The sequence below is a fragment of the Lepisosteus oculatus genome, chromosome 6 (genome assembly GCF_040954835.1).
Source record: "Lepisosteus oculatus isolate fLepOcu1 chromosome 6, fLepOcu1.hap2, whole genome shotgun sequence".
Lineage (NCBI taxonomy): Eukaryota > Metazoa > Chordata > Actinopteri > Semionotiformes > Lepisosteidae > Lepisosteus > Lepisosteus oculatus.
In genome coordinates, this window is record NC_090701.1 from 54,606,435 (window position 1) to 54,630,152 (window position 23,718).

Here is a 23,718-nt window from a genome sequence, read left to right on the forward strand (position 1 = left end):
TCCAAGATTTTCATGTACACAACACGTTTTAGGTTTACTATAGAGCAATGTGCATTGCACACACCGGGCAAGAGCTCTTGGAGCATGCTTGCCGCCCTTACTGGAAACGCACTGGCCTGTGACGGGGCGGCTGGTGAGCCTTGAGCTCGGGGTCACTTAGTCAACTGCGTTCAGAGCTCCTGCCATCAGTCCGCTGATGGGATTCGCTCCCTCACCTCTCGGAGCGAAGAGGGCTGTTGGTGCGGTCTGGTTTAATCTGTCACTCTCCACCTTTTAAATCAGGCAGTATGAAAGCTCAGGGCATAAAGGGAAAAGGTTGCATGTGCACAAGCCAGCCTAACCATATAGACTGGGGAGAGACGTTCAGCACTCTGAATTGAGTGGGGAGAAAATAACGAGGCACAGAGGTGTCTGCTGTTGGGTTCTAGTGCGCAGTACGTCTAATACTGACGTTGGGAGAATTAAGTACTGTATTGCTGTGGCATTGTATACTACTGGGCCTTTCAAAATAGAGTATTGGTTGGTCAATGAATGTTTGGGAACTGTCTTCTGCCTCACAGGTATTGTTAATTCTTAAAAGAAGGGTAGTCTGTAATTTTAATTACCAATGCAGTTCTATTTTTTTTATTATAGAAGAATTTCTTTATTGGGTGCATTTCAGATTTGCTGCTTGTACAATAGTCATTAACAGGAATTTCCAGGGCGATGACATTTTTCAGATGTTATGAATATTCAGCGTGGATGTAATCCCAGAAGGCTTCATACATGAAGAGCGGAAGAGCTAAAGGCGCAGATGTTTGTAAAATGATCCTCGTGTGTGCGGGCTGGGTGGTAGCCTGCAGACAGGAGCCCCGTCAGCCCTGCCATCTCCCCATCTGCTCCCTGGGGCTCACTTTCCACAGCCCCGTCTGCTGCGGCCTCCTTTGTTTAAAATAAGAAATACATTGAAACACGCTGGCACTTCATTTGCTGTTTTTTTTTGGGGGGGGGGGGAGGATTCCCTGAATTCATTTTGACGACGTGACTCGTGCAGCACCTCAGCAGGTCTCTTGGGGGGAGGGGTGGGGGCTTCTGCAAGGGGGGCTGGAGTGAAGCATGGCAACTGCAGCCCTAATGCAGGGCGTTACTCAGTGTCCGTGGCCTGTAAGGAGTGTACGGCGATGTCGGTTAGTTGTCAGATACTTAGGGCCGTGGTTCTTATCCTGGGGTGCACACCCCCTGGGGGTGTAAGAAGCCCTTTCTGGGGGTGCGAATCAGGCCAGATTTTGTTTTTGGGTCAAGTAAATTAGACACAGGTTAAGCGCAGGCGTTTATGTGCAACTGCTTTGTTTCAGCAAACCTCTGTATTTTGTGGTCAACGTAAAAGTGAAGATTTTGTGCGTTCTTAATTTTCTTAATTCTTAATAATAAAGAGCTGATAAGTGGCGCGAGAGCATGTTTTGACAACCAAAGCGGTGCAGGCAGCAGTGGAGGTTGAGAGCTACATTAGGGTTTTCAAATACACCTCGGCTTTATCATAATTGTGCAATGGTGCTGAACCTGAACCTGGTCAGATTTGATGTCTTATTCTCTTCGTCTTGCATGCGTGCGTGCTGCGGTACATTTATATGCTTGAACGGTTCATTGCATATTGGAGTGTCACAGTGACTCGGTTACATGGACAGTGTGACAAACCGGACCACTTCAGTGTTGTGTAGAGGGAGTGAGCTTGTTCCAGAATGACTGACATTGTCCTAAAAAAAAACAAAACATACACTGAACAAAAGATCTTCTGCTGGATTCAGACCATTCAGAACCCGGTCACTCCTGTTCAGATGTCAGTAGATAATGCTCACTATTTAAAGGGGAACTGCACCAATATTTTTATATTTCAGGGTCATAAAGAATTCAGAGTTGAGTACATTTCCAACCACTATGAAAGTAAAATATACACAGGAATGTGTAAAATCTCCAATTTGCATGACAAAACTGACAGAATTTCCAGGGATGCACAACGCCATGTTCTGCGATTCAGAACAAATCGCAAAAACGTCGGTTGAGGTGAAGCGGCCCTATGGCATTGTAAACAAGCAGGCTCGTGAACACATCTCTTTTAATCCAGTTTCAACATCTCTTTTAAGCCAGTTTTGCGTTTGACTTGGAGACGGTTTTGGAGACAAATACTACTAACTCTGCGTGTAGATCACGTTGGAACATTTCTGCAGTGAAATGTCTGCTGCACAACCTGTACTTATTCACTCGTACATCTCAGTACATTAGTCATTACAGGGACTAGCGAGCAGGAAGGGCTGCCTCACATCGCAGTTCACTCTTACCCGTGAAGACACCATACAGTACAGGCGGCGATTCAGTGCTTTCACGGAGTTCATGATTTTGTGCTTAATTTGGAGTTTGTTAAATTCCGTTATTATTTTACTGAGATTTAAGAAACGGCCTGAGAAATTGGGACTGTAGTTCCCCCTTTAACCTTTTGTAGCAATAGTATAGTTTTATCAAGCAACCAAAATGTGTGTATGATCCTCAACTTGTGATACCCTTAATGTTTGGTTTGGCTGCCCTTGAAGATATCCCAGAGATGATGGAATAGTTCACAGAATTACCCTACAGTAGGGGATTTAGAACTTGATTCCTGGAGGCCTAAATATTATGGTTTTTGATCCATCCAAGGTCTCTAACACAATTGATCTAATTACTTGATTAGCTGTATAAATATAATACAGTAACATAGACTTAAGGTACTTTTTATTGGTAACCATATCTTTTAAATATTCTTATCAACTTTAAAACTTTCTCCATTATATTTGTATCATTAGTATATAATTTAAGAAAACAAGTTCAAATAATTTTCAACTCAAATCTAATTCTCAAGGAGATTCATCTGAAAATAACCTTCTGCAATTTATTTTTTTCTGTTTCGTGTTTCTTGATCTGCAAAATTAGGCCTGAAATGTTTTAGCTAAATTTAAAAAGGTGGGCAAAGTTATTTCCACTAAAGCTGTCCTGTGACTTTCAAGATTAAAGTATTTTGATACTGTGAACAGTGCTTAATGTTGAGGTGCATACCCTCAGTCAAGAACATTTAAAAATCCAGTATTTGACATCCCTACAGAAGTAGCTCAGTTGATGTACTGGTCTTGGTTGACTGTTCAGCAACAGGACTGAAACACTTAGACTAAGGTACCTGGGGGTTTGTTTGCTGCAGTCCGCTGAAGAGAAGGAAGCACATTGTATCAAACTTTCATCTTGTCCAATACTGAGAGAGACGGGAGGAAAGACACCTCATACCCTCTTATCAAGTAGTGGTCCTTTTTACGGAGTCAGATCATACAGGATCCCTCTCGTTCTCTGGTCTGCTTTACCAAAGCAGCAAAACAATCCGAAGTATTTCTCCCTCTGTCCCGGGTAGCACAGCCCTGCTGCCTTTGTCCCGGCGGTGCTAGAATGTGTGGCCTGTGGAATTTCTCGTGCATCCAACCTGTGTGCGTTAGAGATTGGGTGGGGTGCTCGGGGGCTGTAATGTGCAGGCTAGTGGCAGCTGCTTCTGTCTGAGAGGAGAGAGAGAGAGAGAGAGCAAGTGAGCAGGGAGCTGCCAAAGCTTACCCTTCCCCGTTCTTCAGCCGAGCCAGCAGGCTCGCACACACTCCCGGACGTGTCTGGTGCGCTCGAGCACTGCGAGGAGGGTCAGTCCCGGGGAAGCACTGCCGGGCTTCAGCTCTGGCTCTGGACGCCCGCGGGCGAGAGGAGAGAGGTGGGGAGGCAGGCCTGCGCCGCTCCCTCTGCCCAGCCTGGTGTGCGTGGCCGCGGGAATGGGGCGTCGCCGGGGAGACCCTCGGGAGTGAAGAGCCCGGGATGTGCGACCCCGATCCGGTGGAGCTGGGCTGCCAGTGGGCCCAGCTGGCCGGGTTAGACGGCCTCTGGTTCAAGCTCCTCGCTCGGGCGGGCTGCAGGGACGTGGAGCTGGGTCTCAAGTGCTGTGATGGGGTTTCCTGGGGAAGAATACTAGTGTCTTCTGAAAGGAACTGTGGCGATTACGGGGTAAGTGGTTTTTGGACGAGCTTCACTTCACAGTTCGCATCATCAGTCGTTTGTTACCCGTCCCTTTTTAAATGCTAGCTGCTATCTCATCTAGTATTATTTTCTTTATAGCTCGTTTTCTATTTAATGATATGCAGTGCTTTATTTTGCCAAAAGCAACTTGGGGAGAAAGTCCCTTAGTTTTCTGTTTAATAGGAGATTTAAATGCCATAAGTTTGTCTTGAGGTTAGTGCAGTTCTCATATCTGTGGGAAGCGGCAGGAAGAGGCTAGATTTAGAAGTGAATGTCCCAGGCAGGTTGGCTCAATTAACAGGTAAGCATTCTTACACAATGCTTCCTGGAGACAACCTCCGCACCTCGTGTCAGCCAATGTTATTTTCTGCTCGTTACATAAGAGCTGTAGTGCTCTAGAGAGACGTGGCGGGGATGTGTTGAAGTCCTCTTACAGACAGCAGTCCTGTCAGCAGCCTGGTGTGCTTTAGGTTTCATTCTCCAACATTCAGAATCAGTCCAACAAGAGTACCTGCTGTGCATCGTTTAACATAAAAACACTTCAAATACAAAATAGCCTTGTGAAGTTTTTAACAGTAAAGAGAGGAGTGAAAGTCTTTTTATAAATATTTGACAAGAAATCCATTCTATTTAATGGCTTTTGCAATCGATTACTTTTCTTTGATAGTATTGATTTGGGTTATTGCGGAGTTTGAAAGGTACATGGACAATGAGTACACAGGTCTGAGATTGCACAGCTGTTCAGTAAAACAGTAAAAGAGTATTTTGGACAATAAACCTAATTGTTCTACTGTTCTTACTGTATAGTCACTTCTTGTATTGTAGTTATTCTTAGCATTTTAAAACTTACTCCGGTTAGTATATATTTTTTTCAGACTAATGGAATGGAGTTACATAAATTCATAAATATTTTAAGGAGCAGGCAGCACCATAGTGCACTTCAGGTGCATCTGCTTGCATGTTTGTGCAGACGGCAAGGACACATCTTCATAGTTCTGTTTTTGGGGACATAATTTACAGTTTGTGTTGAAGATTTTCTGTATACATCTGTCTGTTAAGGTTCTGTTACTTATGCATAGATAAGTACGCAGTCTGTATCGCGGCACACCAGAAATTCTTGGGATTTATCTTCCTTAAATACCTCTTCGGTAAATCCATCTGAAAATTCACGTTTCGGCCTCTGAATTTTTTAATCCTTATGCATTGTGGCGCTCCCACTGCTTTGACTAAAAGTTTCCCTGTTAAATAACAGTCCCTCTTTGGGCTGTTGCTGAACATTTCCATCCAGAATCCTGGGTCAAGATGATCTCATCAGCCCATGTTATGTAAGCCCAGCCCATCCTCTGGAGGGGCTGTACAGCTGGTAGGGGCCATGAGGAATAATGCTGTTTTCTGTAAAAATCTGTAGGTGTTTAAAGAAACCAAAAAATACATCTAAGAGGGAAATTTATAATTTTACAACCTGTTATTGTTTAGAAGTTCCGTTTCTTGGCAGGTATTTCACTGTTTATCAATATGACGCTGAGTAAAAGATATTTTGTATTCTTGTCATTCAGTGCTATTTGTTTTTATGCAGAAACAATTTATAGGCATCATTCTGAAATCATAGCCAATTTGTTTTAAGCTGACACTTCTTCCAGGCTGTGGTCTGTTTGTAGTACACAAAAATAGCTTTAAGTTTGTATGTGTAGAAAGGAGCAAATGTAAATGAAAAGGAGCACCTGATACTTGACTACTCTAACACTTGGCATTGCCTGCTTTTAGATAATATTTTTGAATGGATGTGGTCCAATTCTTGAAGATTATCAGTGTGATTTAAAGATTGATAAATGACCAACTCTTTTCTCACCCATGTTACGCTTTATTAGTAAAGTTGTTGTAATTGAAAACACTAATGGAGGCTTTTATATTAGTGATGCTTATAGGCCTACAGATTAAAATCCTGATTGTGTAAAAGATCTTTAAAAATTTTGCATGTTAATGTAAATACACATTTGTTCAAAGAAATGCTTCTGAACCACTTAAAATGAAAATGTCATGTTTCTTATGTTTAAGGCCCAGACTGTCTAAACTTTAATGTGGTTTGGGGGAGACCGTGTCAGTACTGCCAAAAGCAAGTCCCCTTTTTGTGTTGTTTTTCATCACTGAGCTGGTCCCCGGGTTTGCAAGACAGACAGGTTAATATGCCTGAGCGAGTGTAGGTATTAAAGTCACTGTGGGGTGCAAAGCTACAGGAATCATGAGTGTTTGAAAGTCATTATTTTATTTTTAACCCTATGGCTCTCTTGTACAGTAAAAGGCGTTCCTACATCTGGAGCAGTATGAAACAGAGCAGAAAGAGCGGGTTGATGGTGGATCAGTTAAAATGGTTTAAAATCTCATTTTTAAGGATTTTAATATCCATTTTGAGGATATTGCCTGAGAATGAAATAACCTGCGTTCTTTCAGCGCCAGGAAGATCACAGGCAGGCGTGTGCAGATAGTCGAGGGTGCTCCAACACTTCAAACTTTAAAAAGTTCCATTATAATTTGAATGGTTATATATAACGCTTTCCTAGTGAGTAGAGAATGGAGGGTTATTTGCCGTAGCTGCAGCAGTGTTTTGTGGTACTGGTCAAGAAGTGGACAAGTCCTCCATTGATTAAAGTGGCAAGACGTTGGAGGCGAGGAGAGGAGCCTGCTGTGCGACTGAGCTGCGTGTTCTCGCTCTTGCAGGCCAAGCAGAAGGATGCGCAGGAGCAGAGCGCGCTGGCGTCGCCCGCAGAGGAGGAGCCCTTCTCCTGGCCCGGCCCGAAGACGCTGCGGCTCCGCCGGACCTCCCAGGGCTTCGGCTTCACGCTGCGCCACTTCATCGTCTACCCGCCCGAGTCCGCTGTCCACTCGTCCCTGAAGGCAAGCCGAGCCGAGTGAGCCGCCTCCTCCCCCTGCCCCATGGCACAGAGCCGCAGGGACATCCCGGGGGGGCCCTGTCGGTGTAGACCGCGGAGCCACGTGAGGGAGACTGAAGGGTTTCCCGAGGGGAGGAACACTCGAACCTCACCGCCTCCTCACCTGCTGGAGCTGGGCCCGTGTGGACCCCCCCCCAAAGAGCAAAGCTGGTTTTGTTCAAGGGATGGGGAAGTGAGATGAAGGACTGGCGGTCCTATGGTTTGAAATGCCACGCCCCCGGAGTGTCACTTCGCTCAGTCCGCGGCAGGAGGGCGTTGTCTGGCGTGGGCCAGCGTTGCAGGCCGAGAAAATCGTGCTGTATCAACACCTTTTGAGCAAAACCCCCCCACCCCACCCCCTCTGTTCCCTTCTGATTTTTGGGTTTCCTCCTGCTGCCCTTTGCCACTGCGTCTTTGCTATTGTATTTAAATGATTGATCGCTTTCAGGGTCTGAGAAGTGTTTAACGAGGGGAATTACGTGTCTGACTCAGCAGACCGCTCACAAAGAAATCCTGTGCACCCCTTCAGTTGTTTTGGAGCTGTTGTCAAGAACAGACCATGGATTTCGCTGGGTTTCCTTAATCACTTCCATATGCTTTTTATGGGCAGTGTCGGAGTCTCGGCTAAAATCAATAGGAATGTTGTTGGTAAAATAAATACTGTAACTAGGTGACTTCAGGAAGAGTGAAAACGCAAACCTGCCCATTCTCATGGAGAATTCATGAGGTCTTCCATTGCTGCACCAGCAAGGAAAACAAAAGGAAGAGAACAGTGAGCAGTTTAGAAGAAGTGCTGATCCGGTGTCAGAGCTACTGCACCAAGCGCTTCAGCGTTCAGAGATTAACAGAGAAATCTGTGACCACGCTAATTCAGCATTCATCTGTGCTTTATTCAGTACTGAGTTTGGAAAATGGTGAATACAACTGCTCTGTTACTGTAAGCTGGCTTGACAGTAAACCTATTATAAGTTTTTTATTGCTTTCAGTTCATTTTTTAACATTTTATAGGGGCACATTCTGCAGGAAGCTAGAATGCGGTTCGTTATTGTCTGATAACGTGCAATCAGCTGATTCAAAATAAGTTGTACAGTCCCACAAGCAGACAAATATACTCCATAGCCTTATAGTTAACTCATTTAATACTACCTGATTACATTTGAAGGCTAAAAAGGAATATTTGCCTAATCACTTGGGATATTCATTTTTATTTTTTTTTGTTTACAGGATGAAGAAAATGGCAACAGAGGTAAGATACTTGATTTTGTAGTAAAAAAAGTTTACCAGCTCCATCTGTAAGCACCCTGGAATTGTATTAACGTAGCTTAATGAATTACTCTCATGCCATTTAGCTTGGATGGCTGGGCAGAACTGAAGTAGATAATTGCTGTTTAAGGCGTAGTTTGTTGCTGATTGCCTCTTCATTCGGAGGAAAGCTGCTGGGAGAGAAGCACATGTCAGAGCTGTCTGTACAGCAAGATGCTGCTAAAATCTACGAATGTTACACTCCCCCGCACACACCTTCGTTCATCTTGTTCAACAAATGAAGGACAGTTTACACGAATGGAGGAATTTCTTTCTGGATTTTTGTGAGCAGGTCTTATTTGCAAGAGAACTTGGTGGGGAGGATGTTATGGTGTCATAGGCAAATTAAAAGAGCTCTGCAAAACTGCTAAACTTCCCTGTCATGTAGAATTGCTTGGGATGCTTGTGAAAACTTGTATCTTGTTGGCTTCAGGTTTGTAGTTAGCACTTGAATTTAAGCTGCATAGACTCTTGAATGTCTGCTTTTGATCTTTTACATCGTCTGAATGTCACACTTTGTGAAGTGTTTTTTTTTTTACTTTTGAAAAATTAGTTGCCATGACTTAATAAAATAACGAGGCTGGTCTAGTTTGTAGAAATAAATGTGGGGCAAGGGGCTGTGATTTAGTATTACAGTAATAAAATAAGTACTTCCATCTGAAGTGTCTTATTTGCCTCTGAAACATTAACCACTCCAAATTGATATTGTTGTCTCTTGCATGCTACACTACAGCAAATGATCGTAACGACTGGGAAACGGGTATTGACAGTGGTCACACAATCCACTTAGTGCCACTGCATGGAAATAATGAATCCCAGTTGTCTGTGCTTTGCATGCTACTGTGGCATTGTGTTGTCTGGAGACCAAAGAGACAGGCGACAGATGAACATTTGGAGAAAGCTCAAATTCATTGTAAATGTGTAATTTTATTTCTATTAATTATCTAGCAAGAACTTTTTTGGGGCCGCTTTTGGGAGCACATGAAGCGAGCATTCTGGGAGAATGGGCCTGGTGGGAGTGTGCAAGACTGGCTCTGGGTGTGTCCGGCCTTGCGCCTGTTGTGTGCCAGGATGGGCTCTGCCTCCTCCTGCGACCCTGTATCAGACAGGGCAGCTGGAGAATGAGTGGACCAAGCACGTAGTCAAAGACGAGATGAGGTCTTTCATCGTTTAATGTGATTTTTTTCTGAATTCGGTAGTCTTTCAAGCACGCGTTGTAGTGTTAAAGATGGTTCTGTGTTTTGAAAAGATGTGGGTTTTGACTTAAGACCACTTTATTTTCTGCTGCGCTGCAACTGCTTGCTTTTTAATTGTACCTCTTAAAGCAGCTGAAGATTGCTCCTGTGGTACTCAGTTGGTAGCCTAATCTTTCTAGGGCTGTTAGCTTTCAGCTCTTTGGTATGGTACTCTCTGCTTCCTATAACATAAATGTTGAGGTAACGGATGTCTTTGGCCTGCTCTCTCTAACCAGAAAGCAGACATGTTCCTGCATGGTTTTATTTATAGTGGCTTGGAATAGCAGTCACTGGACATTGTGGGCACTGTGAGGACGAACTCGAAACACACATTGAAGGTTTTAGTGTTGTGCTCTTCCTAAACAGCGTAGCAAAGTTGATTGCATTTAATGGTAACACTTTGCTGCTTTATACCTTGCCCTAGTGTATATACATGTATTCAAAGCTTCCCTGGTCCTTGGATATGTTGCACTCATGTCACCCTCTTTACAGGATACAACCGAATTTCTGCCATTTCGTTTTTTACCTGCATGCGTGACATTAGCAGCACATAGGAGAGCTCTGCTTCATGTTTACCATGTGCGAATCTGTGTCCATGTCAATCAGGTTTGGATCGCTCCTTTCCCTCCGTTTAGCCCCCTTTCTTGATTTGAAAACTGCCCTCTTGTCCTTTATAATACCATACCACTGGTGTTCCTTCTGTTTTTCTTCCTTACATTTGACTGTTTCCCTGATGGAACTCCATTGCTATCCTGCTGCAAAACATCTGTGGTTCCTTCTTCATCCTGAGAATACTTGAAGGATAGATCGTGTTTGTTTGTTTGACTGGATGCCATATGTGAAGGAGCGTTTGGATTTTGGTAAGAATTTCACATGCTGATGTAAAGGGTGTTGCATCTGGATTTTTTCCAGTCTGAGCACAGCGTCCCTTTTAAATGGTGTATGTTCCCTTACAATTAATGGAAGCATAATCATTTTTGTCATCTCTAGGGAGAAAAAAAAATCTTTGTGATTCCGATTGCTCAAGACATTTCGTAAACTTCCCAAATTTATGTTCCAAGTATTTTGCTTCAGAAGTTTTTTGAACAAGCTTAATTTGGGGAACTTAGGCATTTAAAACAGCTGTTCAAATATTTGTTTTGTTTTTTGTTCTAAAGCAGAATTGCAAGTTAGAAGTCCTGAGATTGTTTTTGTTCCATGCAAACAGCAGAGTGAGTAATCGTGTGAACAACAGAAATTCCCCAATGGCTTATTGGTATAAGAACCAGCCCCACTCCTTAAGGAACTGCACTGTTTCTGAGATGTATCTGTTTGTCTCCCGACAGCGGTTTACTTAGCTAGTTATGTTTCGCTTTGGTAAATAAGTAAATACATTCCTCTGACAAATGATTGATAGATACTTGATTAATCCTGGGGTAAATTGCAGATCACAAATGATCACATTGCTTTAGTACTGGTAAATATATTTTTTCTGCAATTTGCACAGTCAGTGCTTAATATGAAGGAACAGATGTGATCTTCATGTGTTCAATTTATTTGATCAGTGGTGATTAATTTCCCCTGCCACTTTAACTTCTAGAAGGAGCATGCTTTTTATTGTCATGTAAATTAGCTTGACAAGATAAGTACAGTAACTGGGCATTGCCATAAAGCTTATTACTTTTATTAATCAGAAGTATTTATTAATCAAAAATATTCAAATGTTTAGTATTCAGTGCTATCAGTTTTCAATTATTTCTGCTCAAGAAATAAGTCTGTTTTTATGCTGCCTGCATTTTCTTGCATGTTTTGAATAATACCATAGATTTGTAGTTTAAAGGTAAAACAGTCCTTCTATGACAGTGTTTTTTTCCTGTTGGAGGAACCTTGTGAGCTCTGTAAAATAATTCACATTCACATTTTTGCTCTTGCAGTGGTGGTTAACTGTTAAAAAAAAGCTCCATATATAATTACTGAATTACACACATTGATATACACAATACCTAGTGCAGTTAACTTACAGGTTCTTGTATACATTCAAAGCAGTTTGCTTTTTTATGCTAGCTCATAAAAATGGGAGGTTTAGCATCCTCATTTTTTATTCTTTAGATGTGCAAACCTGAAATGCATAAGAACTGCAGTCTAAGTCTGTAGTCTAAACATCACTTATTTCACCAGATCAGATAACCAGGATTCTCCAAGGGTCACCGTGCAGCTAACATGTCTCTGGGTTTGGGTGGGTTAGACATGGCCTGGGTATCCTTGGAGTTTAGGGCACTGGAGACTTTCCTGACACCGGTACTGGCACGGCTGGCAGTGAAAGCTTCATGATAGTCAATATTAGTCCATTTAATTTGTAACTTAAAATGAACCCAAAGAACTTAATGTGTGGGATATATCTACATGTCATTGCTACATCAACCACTGTCCATGTTATTTTTAACATGGGTGTACAATTTTACTGGGTGTAAAAACATTCGACAAGTGTTGTGCGGTTCTAGTGAGCAATGTCTTGCAAATATTACTTGAAGGCTAATGAAAGCTTTTAACAAGAGATTATCAAAGGATATGTCTTGAGGCAGGATCTGAGGACTGTGAAAGTGTTCGGCACAGTGCAAGAATGGATCGTTCTCACAAGCAAGTTTAGTATCTGCCAGTGACAGAATTAGGGAAGTAAATTTATGGTGTTGGTGGATCCAGTGGTGATTTGGACAAAACTGAACAACGACTTGTTGATTGTTGATTTTTGATTTGTTTGACTTGTTGAGCCTTTGAAACAGAAATTAATGTTTAAAGGCTCTGCTGCAATATCTTTTCCCAATGTCTGAGAGCTTGTGAAAGAAAAATAGGAAGGAATTTTCTGTTGCATCATGGCTGAACATGAAATTGAATGGAACTGTGCCCAGCGTCACAGAATTACATTATTAAATGCGAAACAACACAGCAATGTCCAAGTCCGCATAAAACTGCCACCCGGGCTAGAGGAAACTGAAGCCAGAAATGCAGAATGGGGTCCAAGCTGAAAAAGTCTTGTCTTCATTTCAAAAGCCGTATTGCCTTGAGAAGCTCCTTGTGACAGTGTATGAGGTAGGCATTGCACCATCAGCGATTGTAATCTTAAGGTGTTTATATGGAACATTTCAAAGCAGTTCATTTTAAAACTTTTTTTTCGTGGCACATGTACAGTATAGTGTAAGTCCCTGGGTTTGTCTCTGGACTTTCGAGTTCTAGATCATCCCCCCAACACCCCCCCCCGATCCCGACAAGCCTTTTTTCCTTCCATTTATTTGTTTTGCCTGCAGTTGACGTTTTTCCTACCCTCCCAATCGGACGCCGTCGGCCAGCGTGCAGGAGCTGGCGTGGGTGTGGGGGAGCGCTGTGGCTCTGGCGATTGGCGCGGCGATCTGGCGGCCACGCTGCGGGTCCCGGTGACGGCCGTAGTAGTAATAATAATAATTAATAATTGCTTACACTTATATAGCGCTTTTCTGGACACCCCACTCAAAGCGCTTTACAGGTAATGGGGATCCCCTCCACCACCCCCAGTGTGCAGCTCCACCTGGATGATGCGACAGCAGCCATAGTGCGCCAGAACCCTCCCCACACATCAGCTCTCAGTGGGGAGGAGAACAGAGTGATGAGGCCAGTTCAGAGATGGGGATTATTAGGAGGCCATGATTGGTAAGGGCCTATGGGAAATTTGGCCAGGACACCAGGGTTACACCCCTACTCTTTTCGAGATTTTTAATGACCACAGATAGTCAGGACCTCTGTTTTACGTCTCATCCGAAGGACGGCGCCTGTTTACAGTATAGTGTCCCCGTCACTATACTGGGGCATTAGGACCCACATGGACCACAGAGTGAGCACCCCCTGCTGGCCCCACTAACACCTCTTCCAGCAGCAGCCTTAGTTTTTCCCAGGAGTCTCCCATCCAGGTACTGACCAGGCTCACACCTGCTGAGCTCCAGTGGGCTGCCAGTTGTGAGCTGGGGGGTGATGTGGCTGCTGGCTGTAGTGCTGTGCCCTCTCTGCCCCTCAGCCAGTGTCGGCCCTTCCCGAACTGGCGTGTGCACACCACGGGCTGGTGCAGCCTCTCCCGTGGCCCATGACAAACGGGAGAGTGGATGGCGGTATGGGCTTTTATCTGTTCGTGTGGCCTTGTGTGTTCCGCATCCCTCTCCCAAGTTTAGATGGCACGTCAGCCCTGAAGACGTGGAGGAGGAGTGTGTGTTACCATGGTAAAAACATAGCCTAGCCACAAACATAACCACGGATCCACAATTAGCGCCTTCACAAAGACGGGCTTTCTGTGAGGAAAGAGGGAAGAGAAGTCGATGGTTTGCATAATGGCGTGCAGAACAGATCTGACAGTACAAACTTGTTGCTACCGAGACAAAAATAGCCAAAGTGGGGGGGGGGATTACTAAAAACAAGTAAAAGCAACGTCATTGTGCGAAAGTGAAAGGCGAATTGTTTCCTAACAAGCACACTGTGTCCAGTTTCATTCCGCCAGAGGAGGACATGAAGAAAGGAGGTGATCTGGCAGGGAGAGATGGAACTTGAAGACCTGGGAATACATGGGCACTGAACTATAAATCCTCACTTCTTTCTTTGGGAGAAAGGTGTTAAGGTTAGACAAGCTGAAACAGTGCAGAGAAGCCAGTGTGACTGGTGTTGCTCTAGATGTGATAATAGTTGCACACAGGCTCGGAGACGCAGTGCCCCTCTCCTGGCTCATCGAGCGCATGTCTCGGTTTCACCCGTCAGACACGTTCAGCATCACTGAGCCCTGTAGACTGAAGTGAGTGTCGATGAAAATGACCATTTTAAATCAAGTCTGTGGGATGATGGGTTTCTGTATTTTAATTAGCATTAAATTGTTTATTGAATTACCTTTTAGATCTGGTATTAAAGTTTTAATTAGACCTTTTATCTGTCAAAAGATGATTAGTATACAGTATGTTTAAAGGTTCATACCTACGGTATTTAAAATCGCTTGAAAGATGACTTAAATCTCAACTAGAGCTTTTCAAAATCTTACTTCAGTGAAGTGCTTCACATTTGAATTGTTTATGCATAGGGAAACAAAGCCTTGCTTGTTCTGTGCTTTTCTTTCGTGTTCTCATGAATACATGTTATAATATGCTAATTTAGAAAGAGGGCAACCAGGAACATGTCAGCTTAATGCTGTAAGCATGTGTCATGGTGTCTACAAAGAAAACAGCTGCTCTGTTTGCCCTGAGAATACTCGTCTTCCATTGGATGAACCTGCCTTGAAGCGGTTAATTCCTGTCAGGTCACTTAAAGACATAATATCATTTAGCTCCATCTAGTGTTCAGGCTGAAGATGCGCACAGGAGAAATAAGGGCCCTTAAAGCAACGGTTGAAGTAATGCCCTTTAGTAAACAGGAAATGTGCAGTACTGTTTAGCCTAAAGATTTTTCTATAGCCTGGACCACCTGCCTGCTCCATTTCATTGATTTTATTGATTGAACGGTTAGACGTTTCACAAACGCCTCCGTCTAGAGATTCTTGTTGAGTTCACGATCGCTCTCTCTCTGGCCAGTGTTGTAGTGAAGAGCCTCAAACACAAGGGTTTGAAGCATTAGAAAAGTATGCTGAGTCATGGGGAGATACCTGTGTGTGAGTCTTAAAACTGAATGAAAACCGATCCCCTTTGTGAGTACGTTTGGAGTTTAATGAGGGGGCAAAATGTATACACAGGGACGTTTTCAGCTCTTTAGAGTACAAATGTAATCAAACTTTTTGTAGAACAAAAATCAAGGTTATACACTATATTGGGGCACTGGAGGGTCACTTTTTTGTGTTGCATTCATCGGCTTATATGAAAGAGATTTCACATCAAAAGGGCCTGTTACAAGAGGCAGTGTTTCGCTCTGTGGGTTATGTACAGTATAGTGCACCTTTCAACTGGGAAGCTTTATTAGAGGAACTAGTCACACCCCGTGCTTGTTCTATAGAAAAGACTTTGTTCCTTGTTGAAACGAAACTTTACCGTTTCAGAGGAAATTGGTTAGGAGTGAAAGGTAGCACACCAAACATGGTGCTGTGTACTGTACTCACTGACCTTTCCCCTGCTGTCGAAGTGTTTGAAGAAGCTGAGGCGTTTAAATCCCATCCTTCCAAAGTGCCATTGTTGGGAGAATCATGCCCTGTTTTAGACAAAGTAAGATCTGTTTCAATTGAACGGATTCATTTAATTTCTGCATTGGAGTTGATATGTCTAATGTGTTACTGTGCAATTCTGGAATGTGTGGACGTTTTTTTGCACCGACGTATTCAATAGCCTGCAGTTATTTTTTTACTCTTGTTTCTTATTTTTTAGGACATTTCTGTTCAGTTCAAGGAAACAAACAGTCCTCCTTTGTTGTTTAGTCATTTTAAAAATGTTGCATTAATTCTTAGAGCTGGTGATGAGAAATCTAATTATTCCCGATAAGGCCTCCTGAGACCCTGCTAGGAGACTCTTCACAGCATCCTCTCGGAGGACTGTGTAAAATAGACATTTTAACTGGATAGTTCTGGTGATTGATCACCTCCATTGTATCTGATTCATACATCCTTAGGTATATTGACCTTGCAGATTTTAATGTTGCATTTGTGACTCAACTATTTCAAGCTGCACACCAGTTGCTGGCTGCCATGCTGTTTTACAAGAGCGAAATCCTCCTTCAGGTAAAATGAGGATTCAAACTTTGAAACGTTTTAGAGAGAAGCCGGGGGAGAAGGACGCAGGGGGGTACACGGGACCTTTTCTAATGCTGCAAGTAGTTGTCTAAATGAAACTACTCTTAAGTGTAGCACATCGTTGTGTGGAATTTTCTTATGAGGTGAATTTATAGATGATAAAGAAGAGCCATTGTGTGAGTAAAGTTCCCTGTGTCTGTATTATGCCACAATAAACAAATGAAACCTGCTTTGTGATATTGTATGGTAAGCTGTAATTGGTGAGATAGTCAGTTTGACTTTGAAAGCATGGACAAGTTTCCAGCAATTATGCACATATGTCTGTTCCACTGGAAGGTTCTCCAATATCTGTTAGCATACAAGTGCTCATAGTCTTGCAGTGTAAAAAAAACTTTTTTTTTTGGAAGGACTTTGTAAGACATACAAATATCCAGAGCCACAGAGCCTGCATAGATGGAGCTTTATCATGGAAACCGGAAAGTGTGGTTCCTAAAATGAAAAGACCTGATTTCCAAGGTCCCAACCACCTTTTTGTAGGAGGGAGCCTTATTTTAATTATGGTATAATTGAGTTCAGTACCTGCTTTCATTCCAGACAATATATGAGATTGGCATGCTTTTCTTAGAGCTGATTTACAATGTTAAATGATGGGCAGGAGTAATTGTATGTTTCTCCAATGTGGACACTGAATTAAGACTTCAGTCAACAAGTATCAGATTCTAAACCCATGATAGTTTTTTAATTGTGAGCTCCCTAGAAAGAAAGTAGCATGGATAGAATACAGTTAAGCTACATTAATTGCTTTTGACTATAAAGCAATTGTGGTCAGTTGTAGGATAATGTACGAGAATGATAAAAGCAGGCCATAGCTCAGTATGAATTAGGATAAATTCATAAATCATATTCACCTCCTTGGTAACTCAGTAATTTGCTTTTTTTGCTGTAACAGTTTCTTAAATCTGTAAATCTGTGAGTGTGGACATAATGCTTTTGTTCTGCTTATATGCTTAGAGCCCAGGAAATCCAATTGTGCTATATTCTCCTGGGGATTCCTCCTCTAAGCCAAGAACTGCAGAAAGCCAGATTAAAGAATCATCATTTAAAAAAAAAAATTTCAATTGATCTTAAAAGGGAAATTGGAAAAACTAGGTCATACATTTTTCTCATCGTCTTCTTCATACATCAAAGGGTGTGTCTAGTAATTTTGAGCAGTAAAGCAAGGTGGAGCTAGTTCAGTTCCTTATTCATCCATTCATGATCGGCTCATCCCAGTGAGGGTCTGGACAAGCCACAAGGCCGCGGGTGCAAAGCTTTTGCACTCTTACTGTCTTGGCCCTGACTCATTTACATTGTTCTTATGGTGAAAGTTATGGGGGCAACTTTCTGGTCCCTAACCTCAGCGTATAATGGGGATTGCTGCTAATCACCTCGACTTTGCTAACTAAGCACAGCTTCAGTGGTGGGCAAAGTACTAGACATGTACTGTAGGAAGGACTCACTTTGGGATTCTTAGGGATTATAAAATGTACGTAAATACGAGTAATCTGTTAGTTACATGCAGGGTATGTGTAAAGTGAAAGATTTTGGTATTGTAGCTTAAATGGTCAACATTACAGATCTTCTCCGCTGCGAGATCATTTAGTTATTCAACAAAGCTGTTGTCTGTAGTGACACTGCACAAGAGTACTTGTGATCCCATTTCTCACCATGAGAGGGAGTATAATATAGTAGTGGAGCAGAGCTGTTTATTTAAAGGGTGAGGTTGATGTCGCTGCCTTACATAACGCTCTGCCCTCTGTTCACGGCACACTCGATGCACATTAAGTGACATTCTTAAGATGTTGCCCACTCTGTGAATCTCACTTTCACTGTCCTTCTTTTAAAAGACTAAAGGTTAAATAACACGAGGGGGGAAAACAGCAGCACAGCAAGATTGTAACAGAGATTTAAAGCCGTTAATGCTCATACAAGTGTGACAATTCCATGGGATTGAACGCCCACTCATTCGTGGAGGAACTGGAGCAAATGCATCTAGTGCAGTTAGTTTCAACGTGTCAGGCTGGTATTGTACAGGAGGTGAATTTAACAGCTGAGCTCCAGTTAACCTATTTTTCTGCAAAGGGTATTAGATCTTCCACGGTGTTGTCCTAAATATAAGTTTTAAGCCATGTATTTATTTCATTTTCATTTTGAACAGTAAAGCAAGGTGGAGCTAGTTTGGTTTCTTATTCGTCCGTTCACGATCTGCTAATCCCAGTGAGGGTCTGGACAAGCCAGAAGGCTGAGGGTGCAAAGCCTTAAGCTTTCATTTCATAGTGCGCATGATTGTATTAATCACAGGACACATTTCGGCTCTATATATAAGCATTAATATATAGCCCCCACACTGGACTAAGCCACAAGGCTGTTCCCCTAAAATTCCTTCATGTTTGTTAGATCTTTGTATTGCACAGTGTAATCATCTAGTGGTGTGTTTGTGCTGTGGAAAGCAGCAGAGACAAATGTGCAACTGATGCTTCTACGTGAATATAATATTGATGCCTTGTTGTGTACTGTAGCATTTCCCATATCTACAGTACTGTAGGCACTACTGCATTTCTTTCATTGTCAACGGGAGTACGTGATCTATCGGAGCTGGTGTCAGTACGCTTGGCGTCTATTCCTTTCATCCACGACATAATACTTGATTATTGCGAGGTATTCATTTTCGGTTGCTTGTTCTGTTGGTGAATGTGGCACTAAACTGTGTCTCTGAAAGCTCGAGAGGAGTATGAACACTTGAGTATTAGCATGCTGTATGGACGTAGCTAAGTACGTAGGCTTCGGATTTGTCACAAACTAAGTTTATTAAAAGAGAAAATATGAAAAACCGATTAAGTAAATTACAGATGAAAAATTGACATCATTTTTAATTGTTCATGTTTTAATTCCCAAATTTTCAGCGCACACAACACATTTCCAGGGTCGTCTGGCGTACCACAGTCTGAGAACAACCAGTATAAGGCATCAAAAATATAGGTAATAGGTTTATTCCATGCTTCTTCAGGTGTCTTCAGCCTTCTGTCGGCTTCACAGCCGAAACATTTTCTCTGTTTTCTTTTCAGCGTGGAATAAACCTATTACATGTTCCTTTGCAGACTATGCTTGCTGACGCAGCTCCCCACCTGAACTATATATATATATTTGGATTCAATCAACAGTTCATTTTTTCATACTATAGTGGTAATGTAGAGTAGGAGAATTGTCCTTAAAAAATGATTTGACTTGTACTCTATATTATTCTTCCTAGTCCTGTAGGAAGAGGAGCTGTTTATGAAATTCCAAGGGAAATGTTCCAGAAAAGTATTTGCTGGCAGTATGGGGAAAAGGGAAACTGTTGTTGAAATGTAATCTGAGAGGCATTGCTGAAACTTGTATGATTTACATAATTGTGTCTGGTGCATTGCATTCCATTCATTTTCCTGGCGACAATGTTTTGCCTTTCCCACTTAAATGTGTTTTGAAATTTCTGTAAAGTGTTGCACGTAAACTGGACTGATCTAGTTCCACTTTCTCTTTTATAGACAAACACAAAACAAAAATCTCTAGAAATCAGCTTTACTTAAACCTGACTATTCATTTTATTTAAAGAATCATCAGTTTTTACCAACCTTACTATTGGGGGGGAAAAATAGCATTTATAACAAAGTAATGTACCTTAATTGCGATAGTTTTAAAATGGTAATATTTTCTCCATATAAGCAGTTTGTACTCTGCAGTAAAAACTTTATAATTTGTGTTAAGGCTGTCCAATTAAATATAAAACCTAGATTTTGCAATGAATGGTGAACCAATGGGCTTCAGATACCTGGCTCAGCGGTTTATACACACCTGCCACTTTGTGTAAAATGCCTGTTTTTGTTCAAAGTACACTTCCTCATTTTGTGCCACAGCATTGTCACTGAGGATGAGGTCATGCACTGGGCTGCCTGTCAGTGTCTTCCTGACTGCTTGTATCTTGTTCCCTTGCAAAGTCCTTTGACTGTGATGGAAGAGCTCTCACTCCTTTAAAGGGCAAATCATTAAATACCCTAATATTAAAGCACCTTTTAGTTTGCTCAGACAGATTAATCTGAGCTTATTGATGAAAGAAATGGCATGTTGTATATTTAATTTTTCAGAAGCATTTTGATAAAATTCCACAAAATATTGCTGCTTAAATTGTAATGACTAATTGTTTAAAGCCTGTAATTGTACTAAGAAATGATTAATGAATTGGTACATTGAGGTGATGCAACTATTGGAATACCACAGGGACCACTGCTCTACCTGTGTTTTTGCCTCTTATTAATGTTTCGATCTTAAATACAAACTTCATTAGTACAAAGTAAAAATGATTGTTTTCTTAATTGTCCCAGTGCTTAGGCGTTTCACTACATATCAGCGATCCAGATTTGTCAAGTTCACAGGTACAGAAATAACAGTTTTACCAAACACTTCCTAAATAAAAAAAGACAAATTATTGTGTAATTCTGGGCCTGACAGATGACATTTAATGTAGGCTAGTGGAGAGCAGAGTGTGTTATTTGCTGCAAGCAGAAACAAACTCCGTATGAAGAGTTGTTTACGTTGGCACATTCTCACAAAGACAATGCAGGGAAACATCAGAAAGGGCAAAACAGGATGTTAACACTCGGAATTAAATGATCTGGTAAGATTTCATTTCGGATAATGTGTACATGATTGGTCATGACATTCCAAGCTATTACTCCTCTGTTTTCATTTCATGGATGTAAATGAATGTCCTACACAAATAGACTAAAAACTCTTTAACGGAGAAGCAGCAGACACTCTTGTGTGGTTTCAGCATTTGCTGAGCTCAGTTCACCCAGCGGCTGTGCTGGGGTTTCCCTGTTCTGTACACACTACAGCGCCATGTGGTACGTGACAGGTTGGCTTGTTTCACACATGATGTGGTTTTCATCCAGTTCTTTGTATTTTCTTAAAAATCTTGTAGGAGGCCCTTCGTTACTGCAGCTGTTAATGGAAATTGGCTGTATTTTATTTCCTATAGGCTGTACATAACTACAGCAAATACTCTAATACTTCCATAAAATAATGAAGCTGTAATATTTTAACCTTGTGTATGTGCAAGAAATATGTCTGAATTTAGTCTGCAACTTTTCAATAGCATTAACAGTCAACCCAATGGATGTCTTCATAATGGGAGTGAAATAGGAGCCAGGGAACTCAATGGGAGAGCATTTAAGACTGAGAACTGGAGACACCGCCTTACACAAAGGGCTGTGGGGGTATGGAACAACCTGCTTACCCTTTTTTGTAAATGCTGATATGCTGCTTTCTTTAAAAAACTTCTTGAGATCCTTGAAACAATTAGCTAATTGCTACCAAACTGGCTGAATGTCCCCCTTTGTAACCTCATATAGTAAAATTGTCAAATGCAGTTGCAGTTGGTTTAATGGACTTCTGTTTCCTGAACAAAAACTTCTCCAGTTTAAGCTCTTTATATAATTGCAGGCCAGAAAGTGGCTTTCTTTTGTTTTTCATTGCAAAGCATTTTTTATATAGCAACAGAACACTAAATGTACTGTAGATCTGGCCAAGTGTACCTGGACTTTTGTCTGTGGTATGCTCTTTTCCTTAGGGAGCCGTTTTGTGACACGGATACAAGATACAAACCAAAAATACATCCTGGGTAGATTTAGGTAACCTTCTTTAGTCCAACAGTCTTTGTCCTAGTTCTTACTGTACAAAGCTGGGTTGTTACAGAAATTAACCTCATTGATATTGATAGAACGATCAATAGACATGTTTAAATTACCTGGACTTGTCCTAGGCCTCTGTCAGAGTTTAAATGATTGTTTTTTAAATGATGATCACCAAATGTTTAATTTAGGGATAATTAAGAAAACATTTTCTAAATATATCTAGGAAATCAAGGAAATACTGCAGTTATTGCAAACTTTGGAGACACTCCAGCTTGTGTGTAGAAGAGACATTTTCAGATAGCTGTTCTTTCTTGTTTGACGTGTGTAGATAATGCTTTAGCTCGCCTTTTCTCCCTCCTTTGCCTACCCCTGCAGGTTAGTCAGGTGGGTCCAGGAACCCATTGCACAACTTGTGTGCAGCAAAACTGTACCTGCTGCCTTGTCTCTGCCTTTGGATGGGTGATTCATCTATCCCTTGAGCACAGGGGTGCTGAAGGGTTCTGCTGTGGTATCATACCTTGCCGGGGCTTTGAAATGGGTGCCTGTCCATACAGGTAACTTTATTTTTAGCTCTTTTTAGTAGTTTTAAAGTGAATTCACATGCATGAAGCTTCCAATATCTTGCTATGCATACGTTCCAGAGGCATAAACACAAAAAAATAAGGGGTCAATTAAAATTCTTTAATTGCGTTTGTTTGAGACACTTGTGCCTTCTTGTAATGATATTCCATGGTGTAAAAATCACATCCCATTAAACCCTCAGTTCAGCAGACTTTGGTTTTAACTGATAGAAATACAAAACGTCTCCACACAATAATGGGGAAATTAATAAATAAAAAATATGTTAAATACTGCATAGTTTTAAAATTCACATCAGTGATGCTCTATTGGGGGTTGCTTACTGCTATAGATATTTTTTATGTGCTTTAGTAAGTTATATACAGTATATTAACATCATGAAACAAAGTGCTTGTGTAATTAGGAACAATTTAAATATGACAAGTCAACAGATTGAGAAAGAATATATATATATGCATGTTATATATGTTTTCCAATGCTTTTGTACAGTGTACAAAGCAATGCACAATGCTTTTGGGATGAAAGAATGTCATTTTTGATTTAACGGATATTTAGCAATAACAGACACCCCTTCCACCACATGTCTGTTAAACTGAGGGTTTACTGTAGTTAGGTTACAGCCCAGCGTATGAACGAAAGAGGTTACAAATAAGAGGAGGTTCTCATGTGTCTCAAGGAGGTTGTGTTGCTCTCTTGAAAGAACCCAGGGTTTTGGCTTTGACAACTTGGCTGGTTCGGTACTCCCAGAAACCTTTTTAATGAAAGTGCCTTCTCTTCTGTTTTAAATGCCCACTCCTGTAGTTTCCACTTTGTTCCCTCTGGTTGGGGTTCAACCGATTCAAAACATATCCAGCGGGTTAAATATGTCAGTACTTTAAATAATTTTGAATATCTGTATCAACTGTCAATGTAGCCTTCTTTCTTCAAGACTGAAATTATTTTAGCCCAACTAGAACACTTTTTGTCTAGATCCACGTAGGTTTCCATGTGTACAAAGAACCTGCGGCCTGAATGGCAGTTGGGTTCAGGTTTTGCCCGGTTTGAACCAATGTTTGCACAGCAGCTCTTACGTGGTGCTTGGCAGGTGGTGACTTTTCCACAGCTCCCAGTCCAAGCGCTCACAGATTGCCCGTTGAAAGTCATGTCGGCGTATCTGCGGGTTCGGGGAGGAAGCAGTCCTTTCTGGGTTCTCCCTCCACTCACGCCACTGGACATCAGGCATGCGGCCC

The 23,718-nt window shown here is 41.8% G+C and overlaps 1 protein-coding gene across 10 annotated transcripts in view; it reads left to right on the forward strand.

Annotated features, from left to right (window-relative positions):
• Positions 1 to 23,718, forward strand: part of LOC102685199 (rho GTPase-activating protein 21) — a 106,339-nt gene that overhangs the window by 38,877 nt on the left and 43,744 nt on the right. For 8 of the 10 annotated variants that reach the window (XR_011189947.1, XR_011189948.1, XM_015353453.2 and 5 more), the window contains exons 1-3: positions 3,590 to 4,035; positions 6,763 to 6,939; positions 8,199 to 8,220. Coding sequence is in view for 8 of the 10 variants with exons in the window: in XM_015353453.2 (XP_015208939.2) it covers positions 3,850 to 4,035; positions 6,763 to 6,939; positions 8,199 to 8,220 (385 nt within the window). In the remaining 2 variants the exon portion in view is untranslated. Of the gene's footprint in view, positions 1 to 3,589; positions 4,036 to 6,762; positions 6,940 to 8,198; positions 8,221 to 23,718 lie in introns of those variants that run through there. The other 2 variants (XM_069191587.1, XM_015353456.2) reach the window with 1 other exon arrangement.